The sequence below is a fragment of the Struthio camelus genome, chromosome 3 (genome assembly GCF_040807025.1).
Source record: "Struthio camelus isolate bStrCam1 chromosome 3, bStrCam1.hap1, whole genome shotgun sequence".
Taxonomy (NCBI): domain Eukaryota; kingdom Metazoa; phylum Chordata; class Aves; order Struthioniformes; family Struthionidae; genus Struthio; species Struthio camelus.
The window spans coordinates 103,354,455-103,375,358 of record NC_090944.1 but is presented as its reverse complement, the minus strand read 5'-3'; the positions used below and the strand labels follow the sequence as shown (position 1 = coordinate 103,375,358).

Below are 20,904 nucleotides of genomic sequence, written 5' to 3'. Positions count from 1 at the left end.
TCCCTCCCTCCCACCCCCACAAACTCTGTTGTTCACTTACCTTCCTCTACAGTCTTTGTTCAGCAATTATTTCATGAAGTTTTATAATGAAAATGTCATTGCTGAACTCCTCTTCAGTTTTTATTTTCCTTCTCACTTGTAGGTCTAATGCTTAACAGAACATTTTCTCTCTGTCCAACTCCCAAAACAAATCTACAAATTTAAGATGGCTTTGTATTTCATATGTAGACGTATATCAGAGGTTTGTGGTTTCAACGCTATTCTTACAGTACATAGCACTTGATCCAAACTAAAACAGAGTATTATAGGTACGGTATAATTGACATTCTAGGAATCAAACGTGATGATTTTCAGTGAAGTTTCATGTCACAATGCTACTTTGTCACCTAGTGAAATTTGAATTATTATGTTTACATTGCTAGCTCACATTTCTAGCCAATCATCCACTAGAACTTCTGAAATAATTAAACTTAATACAAGTCCGCGCTGACCTTTGTAATTCTGAGTGAGAAGTCCGTAAGATGATTCTCCAGAGGGGATGAAACCTTTCCCTTCAGGACACAAATCGGTAAATTCAGCTAGGAGTGAGAGAGAAAACAAAAGTTAGGTTGCTAAGAAAAAGTTATTCATGTCATATGTGTTTCAGTGTACTTTGAAAAACCTGAGGCAACCTTTTGCCCCATTTACATCTGTCAAGCAACCACGCACACCTTTAGCTAAAGCTACATACTGCCGTACTTTTCCCTGCCCCCAGGCTGCAGAGCTAGCTTTGGAAAACCCACAACATCCCAGAGCTCCAGGCAAACTAATTTCTCTTGCTTCTTGGCAGGACAGTCAAGTCCTTACCAAGTTTCATGGTGCACTGCAGTTATAACAATACCAGTAGCCAAATTATCTTAATTAAAGCTATCTTGGGCCTCTCTGAGCTATGCTGCAAGCTGCAATCTAGACATACCCAACTGAGGTACAAAATCCTGTACACATTCTTCAGTCTTTATACAGGAAAACACTACTTGACTGCAACAGGAGAAAATGGTGTGCATTAGAGAGAAATTTTGTGAAGTGTCTTGGAGACTACACAGAATCAAAGAAAACTATCCAAGCAGCAAGACTCTTTTCCTAAAGCATTTCATTATGGTTTTACTGATTCTAAAGTGTAGTTCAAACAGGAACTAAACAAGATGATACATTTGTGTGGAAGGTAATCTTTAGCATTTAATCTCAAGAAGTTCACACATGTTCTCTCTTATGTGATTTTTTCCAGCTGGATTCTGAATTTTAGCCATTGCTGTTTATGCTTCAAGGACTGTTTTCAGTATTTGTGACAAATATCATATGGTTATGTTTTTCTAATTTAATATTCAGAGGTTAAACAATGGTTTGCAGACAACATGATTAACTGTATTGTCCAGTAAGTAGCAAAACGTAAAACTGATGTCATATATAAGTAATTCATAGTGCTGTAGAAACAACATTACAAAGGATAGCTGCAGCCTCAAAAATACTGTAATGCTTTGTTTTCCAGCTTGTGGGAAAAATCTAAAATGTTACCATAGCACTTAGAAGAAGCTTCTGTAAGAAATCATCTTTTTTTTTTTTTTTTTTTTTTTAAATCAGTTGGTGATAATACTCTCCAATAAGTGGCCATTTTCATCCCTGGTGCAACCGCAGTGAAGGCAATGGATTTACCCCAGGAATGAGTTATTCCTATTGACTTTTCCTCTGTGGAAGTTTCACATGGGTAAGTTCTGACTAAACATCACAGAATATGGCCTTTAATGAATACGCCTTCTCTGAAGGCAAAGCACACTAATGTTAACATAAACACAATGCTTCAAAAATTCACAAATGGCCAGAAGGACTCCTCTTACCAGTTCCAAAGACAGGGCATGGGAAGATTTCACAGTTATCACCCCAGCCAGCACCCAAAGTACAGCAGCATTCTTGTTTGGTTACATTGGACGTAAGCACATTGTCACAAAAATTAGCATCATTCAGATTGTAGTAGCACTCCTTCTTTCCGTCTTCATGCTGATCAGCATCTATTGGTAAGTCTAAAGGTGAAAAGAAAACAACTAAATAAGACGACGTGTGAAATGAATCAGTTTTATTTATAAGAGAACCAGGAGAGCCACAGTACTCCTGCATTTCACCACAGGGAAGAGCAATTAGAAGAGAAGAAAATGGTTAAGTACAAATTTATGTATTTATTTTTTTTCTCTTAGGGAGAGCGAGGGAAGTTCATAACCTTCTTTTCACTTCTTCAAACCTCTTCTCCTCTCTTGGGTGCCCCGGAATTGTTTACAGTTGTGCTTTTTCCATTTTTAAGCAAGGCACAAACTATCTTGACCGTGCTCAACTACTGACACAGTGCTTTTCATGTATGAATCTTGAAGCCCTTCACAGAGGTGAATAAACATTACAACCTTGTCTTATGGATGCAGAAACTAAGGCACAGACCGAAAAGGCCTGATTGTCACAAGACTGAACATTTTCGGCCCCTCTTAAGTGCCCTGGAAAAGAAGAATGTTCCACAGCGTTGAAAACAAGGCCCTTTATGATTTTTGCAAAAGAACTCAGTGACTCCACGATAAGGAGAGGAATATAATGCAGATGTTGAGTTTACCGACTCTGCACCTTACTTTAAAATAGGCTTTAGAGGCATCCAGCCATTTTCTGCCTTTTGCAGTTGAGTGGGTCCTCTCTCGATAAATGTGAGGACAGGATGTTAAAAGATGTCCCTCTCCCTAGATCTACTAAAAACCTATTAAGCAATAGTCAAAGACTATTTTAAAGCAAGCCACTCCTAAAGTACACCAAGGAGTGAGTTTGAAAAGAAATACGTTCTAGCTTTCATAAAAACTTCTGTATCGGCAGAACTGTCCGTCTAACTTTGCACTTCCAGAGAAACTCCTCAAGAGCTCAGAAGTCAGAAATACCACACAGAGTTGTTACTCGCACATGATCAATATGAAGAGCTTTTCTTAGGCCCTCCATAAGGTGACAGAGTTCTAAAATTATAGATGCTCATGTTTCTTGATCAAAAGCAAAGCTTTATTCAGGAACTTAAGATAGGTTAGCCCTTGAGGTGACCATTTTCCTTTTCTTCTTGGGAAATTGTTTATGCTTAGCACTTAACAAATGATTAGAAATAAATAAATCCATAAAAACCTACTGAAATTTGTTCCATGTTGGCTGATTTTCCATTATTTGACATTTCATTCATTTATACTCGGGCTGTTGTGCAATGCTTCAGGCATGAGACATTTCTAAAAGTAACACAGGTCTCTCAGTGGAAACTGAAAACTTATTTTAGGCTTGATGATAGTACATTTCAAAATACTAGAAGATGAGTAAGACCCAAAGAGTTGTGGTATTTAAGCTATGTTTGTTTGCCTTGCAGCTCTTCTCATTCATTCATATTTTGTTCAAAAGAAAATGCTTAAGGCTGTCCTGCTTACAGGTATTTCTGCACCCGGGAGATCAAGTTCACGTGACTACCTCATCTGTCCTGCCTTCTGGTCATCTCTCTGAAGTCAAGCTCAGTCTCGTTATGCTGGCTATAGGTTGGAGTTTTATAGACCCATCCACCTTGGTCTATAAAAATAATGGCTCTCAGGAGGGACCTCAAAGATGGCGACTGTCCAACAGATGCTGGAGGAATAAAATGAACCCCAGCCCTTGTCACCTCATCCCTGTTGTCCCCAGCTGCCCACCCACACCCCCCCCAAGCAGGTGGAGTGTGGCAACCTTACTGTGCATGTAAACACTAGAGCTATTTTGAGAAAACCGGGTTTAAATGCCAGTATGTGTTGCCTGTTATTGCACTTTAATAGTATGGACGTGTCTAATAGTTCTTTTGGCTTTGATTCCAAAGAGACAATTGGATTTATTTCTGTTTTCCTCAGAAAAGGGACTGTTTCGGTTTTTGGAGTTTGAGGGGCTGGCAGACACCTCTATTCAAATTTAGTACAATGTTGCCACCTACAAGGCAAACTTTCCTTTGCTGTTTTGCCAATATAACTAAGTTGTACATTAAGGGAAACACCCAGCTGAGTGCTATTTCATCTTTTGTTAGTTTAGTCTGTGGTCTCCCCTCATCAGATAATTACTGTTTTCCATAATGTGCTGAATTTCATAAAGTATGGTGGTTTTGTGGTATCAGCTGCTATCCAATAGGAACAAAGTTAAGACTATCATGTGTCACAAAAAACTCAACTGAACTAAATCTGTTATTCCAAGGTGTGAGAGCAGTACTTTGGCCACCAAATTATACATTTTCCTTGGCCATCTGCCATCTGTCCAAGTGAATCAAAGCCCAAAGCATAACTAGGAGAAGAAGCATGACAGTTTTCACACTGTTTACCAAGGAAAGAGCTCCAGAAGCTGCCCCAGGAGGAAGGAGAGACAATCTCCTCGTGTGATTGTTTATTCCCATTTTACATTTGATGTGTTGGTTTCTCCTCCCATTATCTGTTTAGCAGCTTAAAAGCCGGTTGTTTACACAGCTGTGACTGAGGGTTAGTCAGGCGGGCGTCATGAATGTTTGGAAAGCAAATGAGACACAAATCTTTAATTTCTTTTTTTTAACCAAGGCCAGTCTGTGTCTACAAGCTTATAATTTCTCTCTCATATATTATTAACCATTTAGTGAATGGGTTGTTTTTGAGAGTGGCTTCACTAAGTATTTTGACAAAACGTGGTAGGAAATAGGTACTTTTTTGGGGGTATCTTTGTCTTTTAAGGTTTTGATGATGTTGTTAGAAAATGTAAAACATCTCTCTACCTAAGGCACCTTTAGCAACATATTTTTATCAGGTTGTTGTTATGACTGTTAAGTATTAACAGCCTAGCTAAGAGATGCTATATACTTGCTGCTAATTAAACTATGAGGGTATATATTAAAATTAGATTTATATACATTCATGTAATTGATCCAGCAAGATACTTCAGCATGTGCTTGACCACAAACACCTGCATTAGTACTACAGGATTCGGTGGGTAATGAAGATATATGCTTAGAATTAAGCACAAATGTAAATATTTGGCTAAATAGTGGCCTGTTACAACTGTGCTCTGTAAAACCCCAAACGTGTAGAGCTGGTGGAACAATAAATGCTGCGACCCTGCACCGCTGCTCCTTGCCCTCAGCTGGAGCCAGCAGGGTGGCTGCTGTGAAGGGGAAACCCTCACTGCAAGCTCAGGACTTCTCAAACCTCCGAGACGCTGGCGACAGACAGCGTACCTGAGCAAAATGCATGAGTAACATGCACTTTCAGGGTCTGACTTTCAACAAGACAGTAAAAATACATCGGTGCGTGCCTATAGTCAAGGGTTACCTGTGTTAATTTCTCAGCTGGCTCCACGTGTGACAAATTACAACACCCGTCTTGTGGGGCGGGTGTCGGAGGGTGTATTTATATCTATGTGTACAGATACAATTCAAGAATTAGTGCACGTGATGCCCATTTAAAACTGACGTGCATGAGCATGTTCAGAGATGACTGAAGTTCAGATCATCAATTAGCTTAGAAAAACACCCACATATTGTCCTAAAAATTTAATACAAATTCAAAGGATTTCCCTTAAAGCCTTAACATTTAGGAAAGCCTTGAGGTTAGGAAACAGAGAATTTGTACTCAAGCACTAAACTTCTAGCCTTGAAGAGGCTTTTGGACCAGATATATCAGCTATTCTTCGGTAGCATCATTTATTTTTTTTTTTGGTGGTAGTGCTAGGGGATGGTTAGTTTTTTTGTTTGTTTATTTGTTTTTCCTAAGAAAAATTAGTCTAGCAGGATTCATACTATGTTTGAACAACAAAACTGTGATTTTTCTTTATAAATCCTGGGAAATACTGATAATCATCTTGCCATAAGTAACTCATCACATTGTATGTGGCCAGGAGAAAGCAACAAAATTACAGTCTAAAGTGGGCCCTGGTACCCTAGCGGAGGTCTCACCCTGGAAATCTTTTTATTGTCCAAGTTGTAACCCAAACGTCTGATGTTAGTGACCTTTGTATATGTAAGCCAGATTCCTGCTAATATGCGGATGCTGGTACATACCCTTTTCGCTTCTAGTTCTCATTTTAAATCTTACCTATTATAATTCTCAAATACATACTATCCTTTTTAGCATCTGGATTCAATATATATGATCATATGCATTAGTAAATTTAGCTGCGTATGAGACCATACATTTTTTCTTAGGCGTATTAATAATCAAAAAACATGTTAATAAAGATGAATTATTCAAACTGCATTGAGCTCAGTACTTCCTATAAATTCATAAAAATGGCTTAATGTATCTTGTTAAAAGCACAAATCAGAAGAATTAGTAAAACAAAACTGGCTTTTTTTTTCTCTCCATGATAAAGAGGTCTTAACAGTCCAGCAGTTTCATCTGAGGCAAAAGAAAGCTCTTTCCTCCTTTATCTTTCCTGCCTTCTGAACTGTAATGGCAAGGTAGGGAGGAAGAGAGTAAGGCACTCAAACGCTGCATGTTTACTTTCTTTGTTACAGAAATGTGACAATGCGGGCTAGAACTGCTGATACATACATTGAGAGGATCGTTCAGGACGCAGCTAGTAACAGATGAATTTCCATCAAGTGAAATCTAACCAGAAGGAAGTCTCTACATCCCCGGTAAGTAAAGCGAAGTGTGAACACAGATCATTCCACAGAGGTAACAGCCTTCAACCAGGGGTAAAAAAGTTCCCAAATTAAAGTTACGTTTGAGCAGTCTTCACCTATTTTTTTAGAAATAGTATCCTATTTCCAACTTGGCAGGTGTGAGTTGGACCGACATTTCTTTATGTACAAACAGCACAAAAACACAAAACAAGAAATAAGCAAAGGTCAGCTGAACCACACTGAACTACTGATATCTGCAACAAGAAAACACAGGTTAGATTCTTTTCTCTCTCAGAACTGGCATCATGCAAGCTAATGCTGACAGATGATGTCCACATGCACTGCAGGAGCTCTCAAAACACCACGCCTGACTTGAGTACGTGGCCTGTCAAAGCCAGAGGATGCGTGGTAATCCCATCACCATTTACAAGGAGATAGCGTGATGCTCCTATCTTATCATGCTGCAGCTGGTGGAGGGTTGAAGTATTAATCACAGGGCAAACCAGTGTAGCTGTTATCACTTCTCCTGCCGTGACCACGTGGGGCTTGTGCCCAGTTACAACCAGAGAGGAAAACACTGCTGTATGCTCCCTTTCAAACAGGAGTGGAGGCAGTACCAATGGGCAATGCTCTTCTGCCTCAGTCATCGTACTTTTTCAAAATTTTCATTCCTTCATCCACAAGATAAGCTCCCCTAAGCCTGAATCTTTTTCATGACATTTTGCAAAAGTTTCAGTTTCTCAATCAGCTGTTAAAGATATTTCCCAGGCAACGTCCTGAGTGCTGCTAAGTACTGTTGTATCCAATGATCTAAATACTTGTTGCACTTGGGTCACAGCGATTTCAGCCTTGTTTACACGTCTGTGAGAGATGAGTGATAGGAGAAAATAGCCATAGCTTCCTAAGCTATAGAGCCTGCATGCTGGCTAGATCTGCCTATGGTGTAAGACCAAAATAGGAAACAGACCAAGATCTGCGTTCTGGAGGGGAAAAAATATCATGCTCGTCAATCTTGTGCTCCGTTGCTCCTTCCTTTGGGGTTTTGTTCCTTTCTCCAAATTGGACCAATGTAGAACATTTGGAGGCAACTTTAAGTAAAAGAGTTCTGAACTAATTTTCAATGAGGATATTTCCAGTAGTATTTTCAACAACCAAAGCACTTAATAACAAAAACTCATAAATCCAGTAAGATGGACTATTAGGAAAAACAGGACAACAAAATGGAGTAAAACAAGCAAGGGGAGCGCTCGGAGAGACGCACAACAATTCAGTGTTTTGTTTTTTGTTTCTCTCAACTGCTTTTTCGGGGAACTTACATTAGTACTAGATAATGCTCTGTGCAGACCACTCTATAAAAATTTTGTTTTTAATTATATACTTCTTTGAGCATTGTCCGAACACACTGGTAGACTTCTGTAAGAATTTGAATAACAAAAAAAGAATCACTCATGCCATGGATTTGATTCCACGCCACCTTTCATTGTTACAGTACAGCAAACAGAAAGTATTAAATCTTAACTGCTGTTCATCATGACTGTCAAGGCTGCCAAGGTATAAAACTTAGAAGGTATTTATTTCTGCTGTATTTTCAGTGCTAATGATTCACTGATAACATATTCAATTCTAGAAACTCTTCTTCCCACACAAACTTTCAATAAGACAAAGTTTTTTAAATTTTCTGTGGTAGTTAAACCACCACGAACATTTAAACCAACTTTACCTTTGCACTGGTTACACATTAAGCGGAAATAACCCCAAGCATGCAAAAAATCCCCAGGCGTTTTATTTACCTGGTGAGGTACGGAAGCGACATTGTCCAGTCATTGGATCATACTCCTGGTTTTCGTCAGAACACAGGCACAGGAAAGAACCATCGACGTTTTCACAGAGGGCTTCGCCACATACTCCACTCAGCATTTCACATTCATTTACATCTGGGGGGGGGGGGGGGAAACAAGACATAAATCAATTCAGAACCATTACCGACGGCTTGTTCTTTTATCTGCTGTATCTGTGTCAATACTGTCTGCTAGGATACAGATGTGATCTCCAGGGAAGGACTAAAACCTCACTAATACCTCAGTGGATTCATAAACAAGTAGTCAATCCCTTTGAAATAAAGGCCCCTAAAAGCCACAGTAGTTTATAAAATATTGGTGGTGATTAGGCGCTGCTTGTAGACCAGAACACCAACTTGCAGTTTTTCTTTTTTTTTTTTTCTTTTGGTTTTCCTGTTTTGTTTTTAAAACCTTGCTTTTCCTTAACCCCTTTTCTTGGGATTTAAGATGCAGACTCATTTCATTTGTTTTCTTAAACAGCTATTGTAAATCAACATGTTCTCCTTATTATCCAATGCTCATTGAAATCAAGGAGTGACATGGGTAGTTTTCAGTGGAATTCAGCCTGGACTATGAAAAGAGAATTCCTTTTTTCCCCTCAAAATCCCATTTTTTCTCATAAACATTCTCTGAATTATCCAGGCTCAGTTCTACTGTGTGCCTCTCACAGGCAAGGCCTCACAGGTTGCTCTGCAGCCCACAAAAGTTATTCCCAGATCACCCAGCAAAGCCCCTGCAGAACGGTACAAGTTTCCTCTCGCATTCAGATGCTCCTCACAGCTGCGACTGGCCAAGTACCAAAAAGAATTCCACTTGTTCTGAACTTCGCTTTTATACGCCTCCTGACTAGTCTGCCCTGAAATGCTTTTGACTGGAGACTTGTCTGTTGCTTAAGCAAGGTTTATTAAATATTCTCAGGATTGACTTGGTTCCCTCTTCAGTTGCTAAAGTTTACCTTTGACTATCTGCTTAGTCTGCCTACTAACTACAGAATCTGAAATTTCTACTTTGTAAATTACAATTCAGAAATGTATACAACTGCCTGTAGTCTAAAGTGTAATTTGTGAGGAAATGTTTTACCCTTTTTCCCTCTTCTCCACCAAGAAAATAATCTAGTCATATGACCGAATGATGACTTACATAAACTTAATAAAAATATGCATTTTAATTTATTACTTTGCTCAGCACTTTTAACATGTATTTAGGTCATTTTAATCTTTTTAATGAATTCATATCGAGAAGGATGAATTCTTCTTTGGGGAATACTGCTTAACTGTAAAGATTTATCTTTTTTCTTAAAATGTTTTGGTAAATGACAGGCATCATAATTTGTAAGAGTGCTTTAGAATTTGTCCGTCATGTTCTCAAGATCATTATTTTATGATGCAAAATCACTTCACTAGCGACTCAAAATTAAAATCAGCTTCCACCGATTTTTACTTTCCTTTTTTTCTTTCTTTGCTTAATTTGTTTTCACCTGTGAGAAGTTACTATAAGCAAAAATATACATCGGTATGTTGCAAACTAAGTCCCAAATGGCCTAAAGAATTTTGTAATGAAACTATTTAATATATGAGAAAACACACACGCACACACTCTTCTGTATGACTTCTAACTCCTTCACTGTGCTCTGTATTCCATTTAGCTCTGTGTTGCTGGTAAATGTGTTTCATCCTGACTTTAGCTTGAATAAATTGCTTAATGAATACCTTTCCTTGATCTGGTATTAATTTTATATTAGAAACTTGTGCTGCCTCAGATGGTTCTCAGGTCCAACCATCACTATTAACAGCAGACCTGGAAACCTATTACTCACAAGAGAAATGTGCAGTATTTACACACGTACAAAAACCTGACATCTTTTCATGGTGATAGGTGTCTTTCGTGGAGATTGAAGCCAATGTTAAAAATCTGTTCAAATACAATGTGCCCAGGGAGGTGTGCTGTCTAATTCGGACTGGCTGTACCACATGCCAGACTTTATTTCCTGTAGGAGGTAGTACAGAGTTCTGGTTATTCCGCTAAGAGACTAAACAGATGTTGCATTTAAATAGGCTGAAGTATTAAATTCAATCCACTATGGTTTATATTTGTGAATGGTCCTGACCTGTGCAGAAATAGTGGGTTTTCTTGTTTTTTTTAGAGAGAGAAAACAAGTGGCTGAGCTTATTTGCTGTTGGTTTCCATTCAGTCCTAATAACAGGTTCTCATTAAGCGGCTACGTAGTAAGTTTCCACCTGGCATAAAGTTCAGTGAGTAAAGCATAGCTCAGCCTTATTCTACTAGTAAGCGGTACAACTTTAACAAAAAATGATGGAAAGCAAAGGTGTTCTTGTGAAGAAATGCGCTGTGTGCATAAGCTGTTTTTTCCTCACTAGAATCCTGCAGTAGTGACTACAAACATCTAGAAACTCACCCGTGCACCCGTGCCCATCCTGGGGGTCCTGATAGCCCTGGTAACAGAGGCAGCGGTAGGAGCCATCCATGTTTTCACAGAAGCCATGGCTGCCACACAGTGTGCCGTTCGCGCATTCATCAACATCTGCAAAGAAGTATTTTAACATCGCACAGGCAATGTGACAAAGGCGGACACTAATGAAGAGTGAAGGAGAACAACAGAGAGATGTGCCAGTTTCACAAACAGATGCAGTGATGTGTGTCTGTAGATGGGAAGGAACACGCAAAGGACAAGGCGGAACAATTTAAAGGAAGTGCACGTACAATAAGGGAAAATCGTTTCAGTGTTAGCTTCACAGGAAATACGTCAGACAATCACTTTGGTCAAATCCTACCCATCTATTTCACCAAACTGCCCAGTCATGACATGATGCTACGTACCATAGAATGAGACATAATTTAAATGCGACTCTCTCTCAGACTTTCCTACAGATTCTGCCAATGTAGCACTATATAGTCAACAACATGGGTCAAACTAACCGGCCCAGGCCCACAAGAAAATCTGAAGCGTATGCTGACGCCCCTCGTGCAGAAGTGCTGAACGTGGCCAGAGATTTTATGTGAGACAGAAGTGCTGCTTGGATCTCATTCTGGCTCTCGACACAAGAGAATTTCACAGTGCATGTGTAAGTGGTAAATATCTGCAGATTGAGCCCGGTGGCCTTAATCCTGTCATTTACACAAATGAATACCCTTACATAGGTAGGCAAAGTAATCGCAATGCCTACATGCTTTCTGTACTGGCCCTTTCATTTGTAGTTTTCATTTGTGGTTTGCTGGCCTTAAAAGTGAGAGTCACTGTGTGAGTAGGTCTGTTCTTTGACTCAGCTGCCCATCAGCCTATGATGAAGCTGAGCTGCTTGTGGCAGAATGTGGTTTATTTTTGTAAGTGTATTACAAGTGCTGCGTATATATTTATCTTCAGTTGAAATAAGACCTATAACCAAGGCCCTGACCGTCTGTGGTCGTTAAAGATGTCACGTTGTGTTTTTCAGGGGTAAGAACATTAACCCAAACTGGGATCTAGCCAAGATACTAGGATTAGTACCTTCTGCCTTCTAAACGCCTCTGCAGTTTGAAGCGGAGCTGTTATTTCTACACTTCTTTCCTAGAAACCACTGTGACTGCTAAGCAGAGCTGCTGTCCTCTCTGAATTACCTTCTGTGCTGTGCCTTAGGGGTAACTGCATTTTACACGCTTCCAAATGCAAACAGTTAGAAGGGCATAAATTCTCTTGCATGACCACCTTCATGTGGCTGGAGTCTGCCATCATTCTGCCTCCAGTGAAGGCCTTACGCACTCACTGCACTGAAGGGCTGGTGGGGCTGAGTCCTGCCTTGCCCCAGAGAGAGGAATTCTTTGCATAGGTGAGCAGCACTGCTCTTCAGTGCCTTTTTGAAAGGAAAGAGCAGGCCTCAAACGCAGTCCCATCTACTCCTCCAGCTGATCACAACCAAGTCAAACAAAGGCCTAGAAAAGTCAGCAAAGACCCAGCTCATTCCTCTCCTGACAGAGATTACTGAGTAAGGCTATTTTTACTTTTAGACCATGTCTTAAGCTCAACCGAAAGGGAATTCTGGGTCTTTGAACCACATGGTCACAGCTCCCCAACCTACCTGAACTATATAGCAGCATGCTATTACCATCCACAGATTCTCCAGCAGGTTACCCGTTGTGCTGTCCTCTTGCTCCCAAGTACCCACCTCCACCCACACCACACTGCCATCTGCCTCAGGCCTGCCAAGCACAGAGGCTTGAAAGGGGTCCTCGAAACCAGCCTTTACTATTTGCTGGGGTTGAGGTTGGAGCAGGTTTTAAGACTCCATATAAGTTTTTTGAGGCCAGAAGAGACTACATCCACATAATGTACCCCACCTCTTGCACAGGTTGCAAAATTGTCTCTGCTAATTTCTTTATCAACTGAATAAATTGCAGAATTACAGGGTCTTTTTGAGAAAAGCATCTGATTTCATTTTAAGGACACTAAGTGATGGAAAATTCACCTCTTACTGAGCTGATCCACAGGTTCACAACCTTCAGCTAAAACATAAAGTTCACGTAAGAACTCTATGTGCCGCATACGAGACATCTAAGATTGTATTTGATGATCTTTTAAAAAAACTGTACTTGTGTGGATGGAATTCGCCGAATAATATTTTTTTGGCTTTGCTGGTTTTGCCAATAAGGGTTTTTAATGCTCATTATATCTTGACTTTAAATAAACAGATGAAGGAAAATATTGAAGAAATTAATCTTAACAAGGGTTATCTGTATTTGGCAAAGAATGCAGTAGCTAATATGTTTATCCTGAATGAAGTGAATATGAAAATTTGACTGGTTTCTTTATACTGAACTTCTTGAAATCTAACATAAGCCCTCTCTAGTAGAATTAATTCAGTTGTTTCTGCCAATTCAGCTATTTTATCTGAGTTAAAGAGACATCGCCAAAGGTGAAAAGTGAAGTATTTCATTTGATACCCTTTCTTCTTTGTCACCATAATGATAGAGTTATAAAAAGATGCATATGGAGTTAGTGGGAAAAATAAAGCAAGTGTAAGATCCAACTTCTGCATCAGCATTTATGGTTGAGCTTTTCTGACCTCCCCGTCTTGCTATGGAGCATTAGACCTGCATTTTTAATTTAAATTTCAGCCTCCTATGATCATTTGGAGTTTCTCATAACTGGTCAAAAAATGCTAATACTATATTTCTTATTCAGAAAAAACGGTTAAGTTAAGAAAGGGAATTCAAACTGAGTAAACAGTGAAGGACTGACAACTAGGAATTTAATAAAACAGACAATAATGCAGTGTTTGCATTTCCAGTGGCCAATTATAGTTTAATAACAGAAGTTCCCGAGTCACAGGACAGTTATCCTATTAAAAGCCTAGACAGAAGAAACTACAACTGGGGATTTTAGAATTACATGAATTACAGTACTTTTCTTACTTAATAGCTAAATGTTAAAGAAAACAGGGAAACGGATCATGCAGCTGGTTCTCCAAAGGTAAACTGAGGTCATTGACTGAAAAGCTGCAGAAACAAAACCTATCATTGTAGCAAGTGTCCTAATTAAGTATATAATATATCCACAGAAGATAGCTTTGTTTTTAAAAAAGTACACAGTCTGAACATGACCGCATCTTTCAGTGTATGGGAAATTACAGAGAAAGTCCAAGCACCAAATATTTTTTCTTGTCTAGACAGCTCACTCAAAGGACTCCTGTTTTATAGCCGGAAAGGGCATTTGTTTCTTTAATCACCCTGTAAAGCATGAGGCTTGTAATCGGCAAATCTCTTGCTATATGGAGACAAAGCGAAGGGGAAAAACTAAGTATGAAATGAATATACCCTATGTCTATACAGTGACTAAAGTAACTCTCTGTAATTATGGCCTGTTTTAGAATCCATGACTCAGGGCTGTCTTCTCTAACCAGAACTACTTTGATGCAAGATTGTCAGGATCTAAAGAAAGGCAAAACCTGTGTGTGATCAAGCCTATCCCCTATTCAGCTCAGCATCAACCATGTTCCTCATTTCTGCCAACCCAAACAGGATGAAGGCAGGATTAACCTCAGGCACATTTAAATCTCACTGAAATCTACTAATGTTGCGAAGTTTCTGGAAGAGGGGCTATTTCCTGGGACAGTTCTGTACAGTCCCTAGGACAACAGAGCTCTGACGGTGTTGATTAGGGTACGGAAGAGATTCTCCTTCTTCCATTTGTGATCTTACTCCTTTAGCTAGTGTGCTAGTGTCTGGATAAAGCACAGATTTGGTGAAACTGAAGATGTCTACTGCATAAAATTTACTCCATCTAACAGGAAATACTCTGCCCCAAAAGGAGTGCTAGTCTTACCAAACTTTTTCCCTAAAATTGCCTTGCCTTCCCCGCAGGGGCAGAATTAAGGTTGTGATGTGTAGTTACAGCAAACATCTACTCTCTTCAAATATCTTTGGCTACACAGATAGCAATTATGTACCGTTCACAGCTCTGTTCTTTATGTCCTCGATTTTCAGACTTCTCAGGTATGCAGTCATCTTAAATGAAGAACAAATGTGTATGAAGAACCTTCTTGGTGTATGGATTTCCAAATTATTCTTTGATCACACAATGATCTGTTCTTCCTGCAAGCATCCAGAAGGCTCAGAGGGACGACGCTCAAGGACAAGGACGAGGACAGGAGAATGGGATACAACGTAAGATGGGAGGGGAAAGGAAGAAGCCGAGGGTGGAGAGCTCAGGTGGCCTGTGACAGCTTTTCTGGGGTGCCTGTTGAGGCAGGCAATGAAGCTGGGGGGTTTGGAGCAGGGGGAGGGAAAAGTGAGGGAGCCACCGAGAGACATACGGGATTGGGCATGGAGGCAGAAGAGGCAATTGAGGCAGCGTACTGACTTAAGCATCAGCAAACCTCTAACTTGAGTTTTTGCCAACACAATTGACTGGCAGCCAGCTGGGTAAAACACTGCCTTTGCAGGCACCCCAGAGAGCTCAGCAGGGAGCTAGGGAGCACTCCGGCAGCCTCTTTTTTGGAGAGCATGGTACGGCCAGACTGCTGAGCCCAGGCCAGGCAGTGAGGAATGTCACTGCTACAACAAAAGTTTGTCTATGCCTTGGAAGAAGACATAGTCTCCACAGCTGCTGAGTTTACTTTGGCCAACAGCCATAAAGACTCCATACCAGAATTGAACCACATGGGGTTCTTAAGTGTTTTATGTTGTTGTTTCTGCCTTTTCAAAAAATGATTCAAACTCATACAAAAACAATCTGGAGATATGGAAAATCTGCTCCCCAGGTACAGAAAGGCAGCTGAATCCGGCAAAATTTCCTCAGGTTCTTTCTCTGATGGTATAAACAGTTATTCTCACTCACTTAACTAGAAGTAAATTCACAGAAGCACCTAGTGTAAAGAGCAGTAGCTCCCGCGGCTGGAAGCCACATCCTCTCTCAGCACCTGGAATGTCACACATTCCTTTTCTTTCTGATCTTTTTGTTTTGTCTTGCCTCTTTGCACGAAGCTGACTCCTGAAATGGACACCAGCACAAATATTAACACTGAAGTCATCAGTGCTCCCTTTAAATGATTTTTTTTTTCAACTCTAGAATTGTTTTTATTAAAATGACAGAATGGAGAAACTAGTCACGGTACAAAAGGAGTACTGCTGCTTCAAAAGACTAGAAATGGCTTTGGTTCGCCAAGTTATTAAAATACTTTTCCAAGTGCTGAATATAAAGTCTGATCTGTATTCCATACACACCACCAATTACTTATGAAGCACGGTCAGCTGGTTTTGTACTTGTTGTTTTATTCTTCATTAAAAACCCCTTAGACTACTCACAATCCTGGAAACACATCTTGTGATTTCACCCTTTTCTATTTAGTAAAACTTTGGCTTTTTTGTTCTAATCGGGATTAACTTTGCACTACTTCATTATCTGTGATGGTAACTCTTCCCTGAGAACTATGCTACTTTATTAAGCATCAGAGATCCAGACAGAGGGGCTCATTGTTTCTGGTATGTCCCCTAAAAGTAGATATCACTGACTTTGCTTAGCTGTGTTTCTGTTCGGTTCTGCCCTTTTTAATTTCTGAGACTTTGATTTCACAAGGTTAATAAGAGTTCTTCTAACTTTGGTCTGGAATAAAGTGTTTGGTTTCTACTAAGAGCAGGCTGCATTCTTCTCTGCCTACATTTTTTTTTTTTTAAACTATGCTCAACAGTGAGGCAAAACACCTGCTACTACTTTTCTTGCTGAGAAACTGAATACATTTAACCACATCCTTCCTAAACACCGAGTGAAATGTATACACACTGCCAAAAGAGTCCATGAACATGTTTTTTAACAACTGGGTATCAGAAACCTTGGAATTATTCTCATTACTTGAAATCATGATAGGCTGCCTTGTCCATCAGTTACTGGAGCTATTCATATTCAGTCTCTCCAGCACACCTGATCGGGCTTTTCTCTTAGCAGTAAGAGAGTATTTCTTTCAGTTTATCATATGATTGCAAAATAACGTATATATTTAGAGAGGAAATAGCACCAAAGATATTACTGGACTTTTTTTCAGTTATCAATAATTAATTAACACAGTGTGTCTGATGTCACGCCATATCGAAACACATGGCACTTATTCCCTTGCATCAGCACAGCAGTATTCCCTTGTCAATAGTATATTTCATTTCGTTAGTTAGTAGACAGCAGGTTAGGTGCCAGCTCAAATAATAATGCTATTTTTCCTGTGGTAAAAGTAGGGGGAGTAAACACAACAATCAGACAGAAGTTTCAATACATGTTCTAAGCTGAAGGAAGAATCTTTTTGTTAGCCCTGAATGAACTGATGTGAAGAGCTGGCCCATGAAAAAAAATCAATCATATACATATTTACTGGCCTGAAATTTAAGATACAAAACAGCTTGCTTACTGCTTGGGTGCATCACCCATAGATTTCAACCCTGAGCTACTTAGAAATCTGCCCAGTACTCCTTTCTCTGCATGCATCGTGCAGAACTACTTCTGTAGGACTTTCTTCTCCCCTCTGAATCGTTTATCACATTTTTTTGCAAGGCTTCTGGCCTTGAAGAGCCCTCTCATCCACAGGAAACACCATTTTTCATCCAGTTAGGGAAATTTTTGTTTTCTGTCAGCATCACTGACCACAAAAAGCCACATATCTGCTCGGTATCACTGATCACAAGTCTTCTGTTTTAAATTAAGTGCAGCAGAGCTGCGTCACTAGCAAGCGTGTGCTTTCAATTAGCAACAGGACATTTTCTTATGCTGTAACCAAACAAAACCCCCTAGGTACACCTAAATTCCAGGCTTGTAGTTGACATTTCTTACCAGTGTTATTACCGGAGCAGCTTTTGCAACTTTGTATTAAGGACACCTGTATGAGCATACGTGCATACATTTGTGAAGTGTAAGCTGGCATTGCTAGCAATGCAAAGATCTAATTACCAATATTTACCTCATTTCTGCCATTTCACAATGTCTGAGATCATATCATAGATTATAAACGTCCATAAACTGACAGGATTTTACTGCAAGTTCTCATTGGAGTTACATGGATGCTTCATCTTTTTTGTTGTTTGTTTTTGAAAATGAAAAGGCCTTGACAAGCAAGGTCTGTTGTTTCACATACAGCAGTGACAACACTCCAGCAGTTCAGGCTTGCTGCTAATGCACTTAAGAAGCCTTCAGTTATTTGATCCTAAATATTTTTCACAGTAAGGGCTACCCACTTAAAACATATCAGGCACCTGAGTACCAAACTCCATTTACATTTATATTGTATATGTTTCTTCCTTCCACTCTCAGTATAGGACAGACATAATTTTCCATCTCTGAATAGATTTTCATATTATTACAGACGTCCACTGGTTTCTTAGGTCTTAACACGGGTAGAGCGTTCCCTTCTTTGCCATCGTTTGCTATAGTCTGGTGAGTATTCCCTCTTTTTCATTAATTTGTTTTACACAAAAAATATAACCCAATATTAAGATGGCAAAATTGTTAAAAGAACGGCTTCTCACAAACATTAACTCAGTTAATGCTGCCCATTTTGTAGTTTTCCTGTTCCACTTCTTAACACGCAGACAGCAACATATCACACCAAGCATTTAAGAGAAAAAGGGACAAAGGGCTTTTAACGTGGCAGGTTACTGAGTTAATACAGGTTTTGGAATCTTAGACCCAAACTGTGATTTATGCACTCACCCAGTTAGTAACAGAAGATCAACAGGAATGCAGGGGGACACTCATGCAATATTGTGACTTTTCTCACCTTCACATGTTCGGCCATCTGCAGACACAGAAAAGCCCTGCTCACATATGCACTGGTAGGAACCATCTGTGTTTAGACACTCCCCATGAGGTGAACAAAGGTCGGACCTCTCACATTCATTGATATCTGAAAACACAGAGACATTAACAGCTTTGCAAATCCTTCATTAATTCTTTTCTATTTTTTTTAGCATGCGACACTGCAGAATTTATTATTAACCAGTGCCTATCTACTTGCATCAGTTAAAAACTTTTATCTTTTAAACTGGAACACCATTGAAGTATTTCGGGTCTAATGTACATGAAGGACTTTGCCACAGAAGATGGCTGGCAGTAGAAACTTTCTCTCGTTGACATACTCAATTTATTTTCAGTCATGGATATAACTGCTCAAGAGCTACCTTCACTGGAGTGAAGGACCAGATTTTCTGCTGGGCTAGCAGAGCCTGGCCTACTAGAGAAAAAAAGACGACAGTAAAAAGTAATAATAATAACCATGTGAATATTCAATACTAAGCCTAAGTTCAAGTAGTCTTAAAAGTAGCTCTTATTTCCATCAGCTATGTAAACGGTGCTCGTACGCAGGAGTAACCAAGTCTTCTGGGACCGTTCTTGAGCTCTGTATGATTATCAGTACGTTCTGCTATATCACACTCCGTCTATGTCACTCTCTGCAATGAGCAGATGAGAGTGATACGTGAGATGTCAGTAAAAGCTCTATACTCGCCAGCATTTCTTCTACATTAGGGAAATTTTCAGGTGGCTCCATTGCACTGCTTTTTTCTTACGGTATGCTGTTCAACTTGTGCATCTAGCCCCATGTGTCACCAGCAGGTCTGGAGCTGCATCTTTTCCAATAAGTTTATTTTACACAATTTAAAGCCAAGTGCTGTCTTTTGCTGATGGGGAACGGTCCCAAATACTTGGTATAAATGATGTTATGATCATTGTTTCTTAAAACTGCCAGAAAAATACTGGAAAACAAAACAGTAGATTACACAAGACTAGAAAGATGTATTGAAAAACAGGAAAACAAAGATAACAGTGTTAGGGAAACAGCGTTTAAATTATCTGAAAAGCAAACTGTTTGCTTGCATACTTTCTAACGTTTTGGACTCTTTTTGCTGCATGTTACCTCAGTTTTGCTCCTTAACAAAATGCATGTTCATAATTTCTAGACTAAATTAGTTCAGCTTTGCCTTCTGCAATACATTTGCCAGTTTAAGTCAAGAGCTCTTTACTTTCAATTATGATTCCTTCTGTAGGTAGTACAGCTATGGTTAAGTCACCCCCCCATTTTTTAATTTGTCAAAATAAACATTTTAAAATAATTCAGTCTTTTTCATCCCAGGCCACTAGCCTTTTGGGGATTCATGTCTGAACTCTCCTCAGCCGATCAGCATCCATTCTGAATTGTGGGCACCAGAACCTCAGTGTACAACAATATGCCAGGAGCAGGTTTGTCAGTGCAAGACAGAAGTAAATAATTCCCACTTACAAAAAAGGTGAACATTCTGCTTTTTATACCTTCCAAGGAGTGCATTAGTCCTTCTGGCCACAGGGTTGCACTGGAAGATCACATTCTGCTAAACATAACCCTGACCCCTAAATCCTTTCCAGTCACTGTGTCCCAGAAGGAAGTCTGCTATCCTACAAGAATGACCGAGATTCATTCTTCAGTATGTAACTGTCTCATATTAAGATGCATATTGTTTGCTCGCACAAAAGCTTACCATGTGATCCAGACAGCTCTCTACTAGCGGCCTATGATCTTGACCTTTTATCATGCCCCTAATTTCTCTGCCCAGATTCTCCCCAAAATGATTTTATTTATTTAATTTTTGCTATTAGAAATAACTTTAAGTCATTTAAACATGTTTAGTTGCTGCTGTGTAAAATCCTTTGCAAATATTGCTAGAATGGAAATAATTAATCATTTATGATATGACTGTGGCTAGGTTTTGTCCAGCCCAAAATACGGGACAAGAAGATACATCGAAGATTTCCATCTTTTCTGCACTAGTGACAATTCTACTGTAACATCCTGTAACAGCTTCAGCAACAGGTAGTTAATACTGTAAAAAAGTGTAACTGTACTTAATTCTGCTAGCTACAGATTCTCACACGTTCTTTTGCTGTGTCCAGTTTTTGCTTTTCTAAATTGTCTGCCATCATAGTATCACTTC

At 39.5% G+C, this 20,904-nt stretch overlaps 1 protein-coding gene and 1 long non-coding RNA gene across 14 annotated transcripts in view; one reads left to right on the top strand and one right to left on the bottom strand.

Moving 5' to 3' along the window:
- LOC104151683 (uncharacterized) overlaps positions 1–16,593 on the top strand; it is a 72,307-nt gene extending 55,714 nt beyond the window's left edge. For 3 of the 4 annotated variants that reach the window (XR_011140334.1, XR_011140335.1, XR_011140337.1), the window contains 3 exons: positions 1,618–1,741; positions 6,524–6,646; positions 9,115–10,738. This is a non-coding gene — a long non-coding RNA (uncharacterized lncRNA). Of the gene's footprint in view, positions 1–1,617; positions 1,742–6,523; positions 6,647–9,114; positions 10,739–10,850; positions 11,556–14,949 lie in introns of those variants that run through there. The other variant, XR_011140336.1, reaches the window with a different exon arrangement.
- Positions 1–20,904, bottom strand: part of LTBP1 (latent transforming growth factor beta binding protein 1) — a 223,123-nt gene that overhangs the window by 25,400 nt on the left and 176,819 nt on the right. For all 10 annotated transcript variants that reach the window (XM_068939409.1, XM_068939411.1, XM_068939410.1 and 7 more), the window contains 5 exons: positions 18,720–18,845; positions 10,889–11,014; positions 8,425–8,568; positions 1,872–2,054; positions 492–578 (listed from right to left, as the gene is read on the bottom strand). In XM_068939409.1, the coding sequence (XP_068795510.1) occupies positions 492–578; positions 1,872–2,054; positions 8,425–8,568; positions 10,889–11,014; positions 18,720–18,845 (666 nt within the window). The remainder of the gene's footprint in view (positions 1–491; positions 579–1,871; positions 2,055–8,424; positions 8,569–10,888; positions 11,015–18,719; positions 18,846–20,904) is intronic.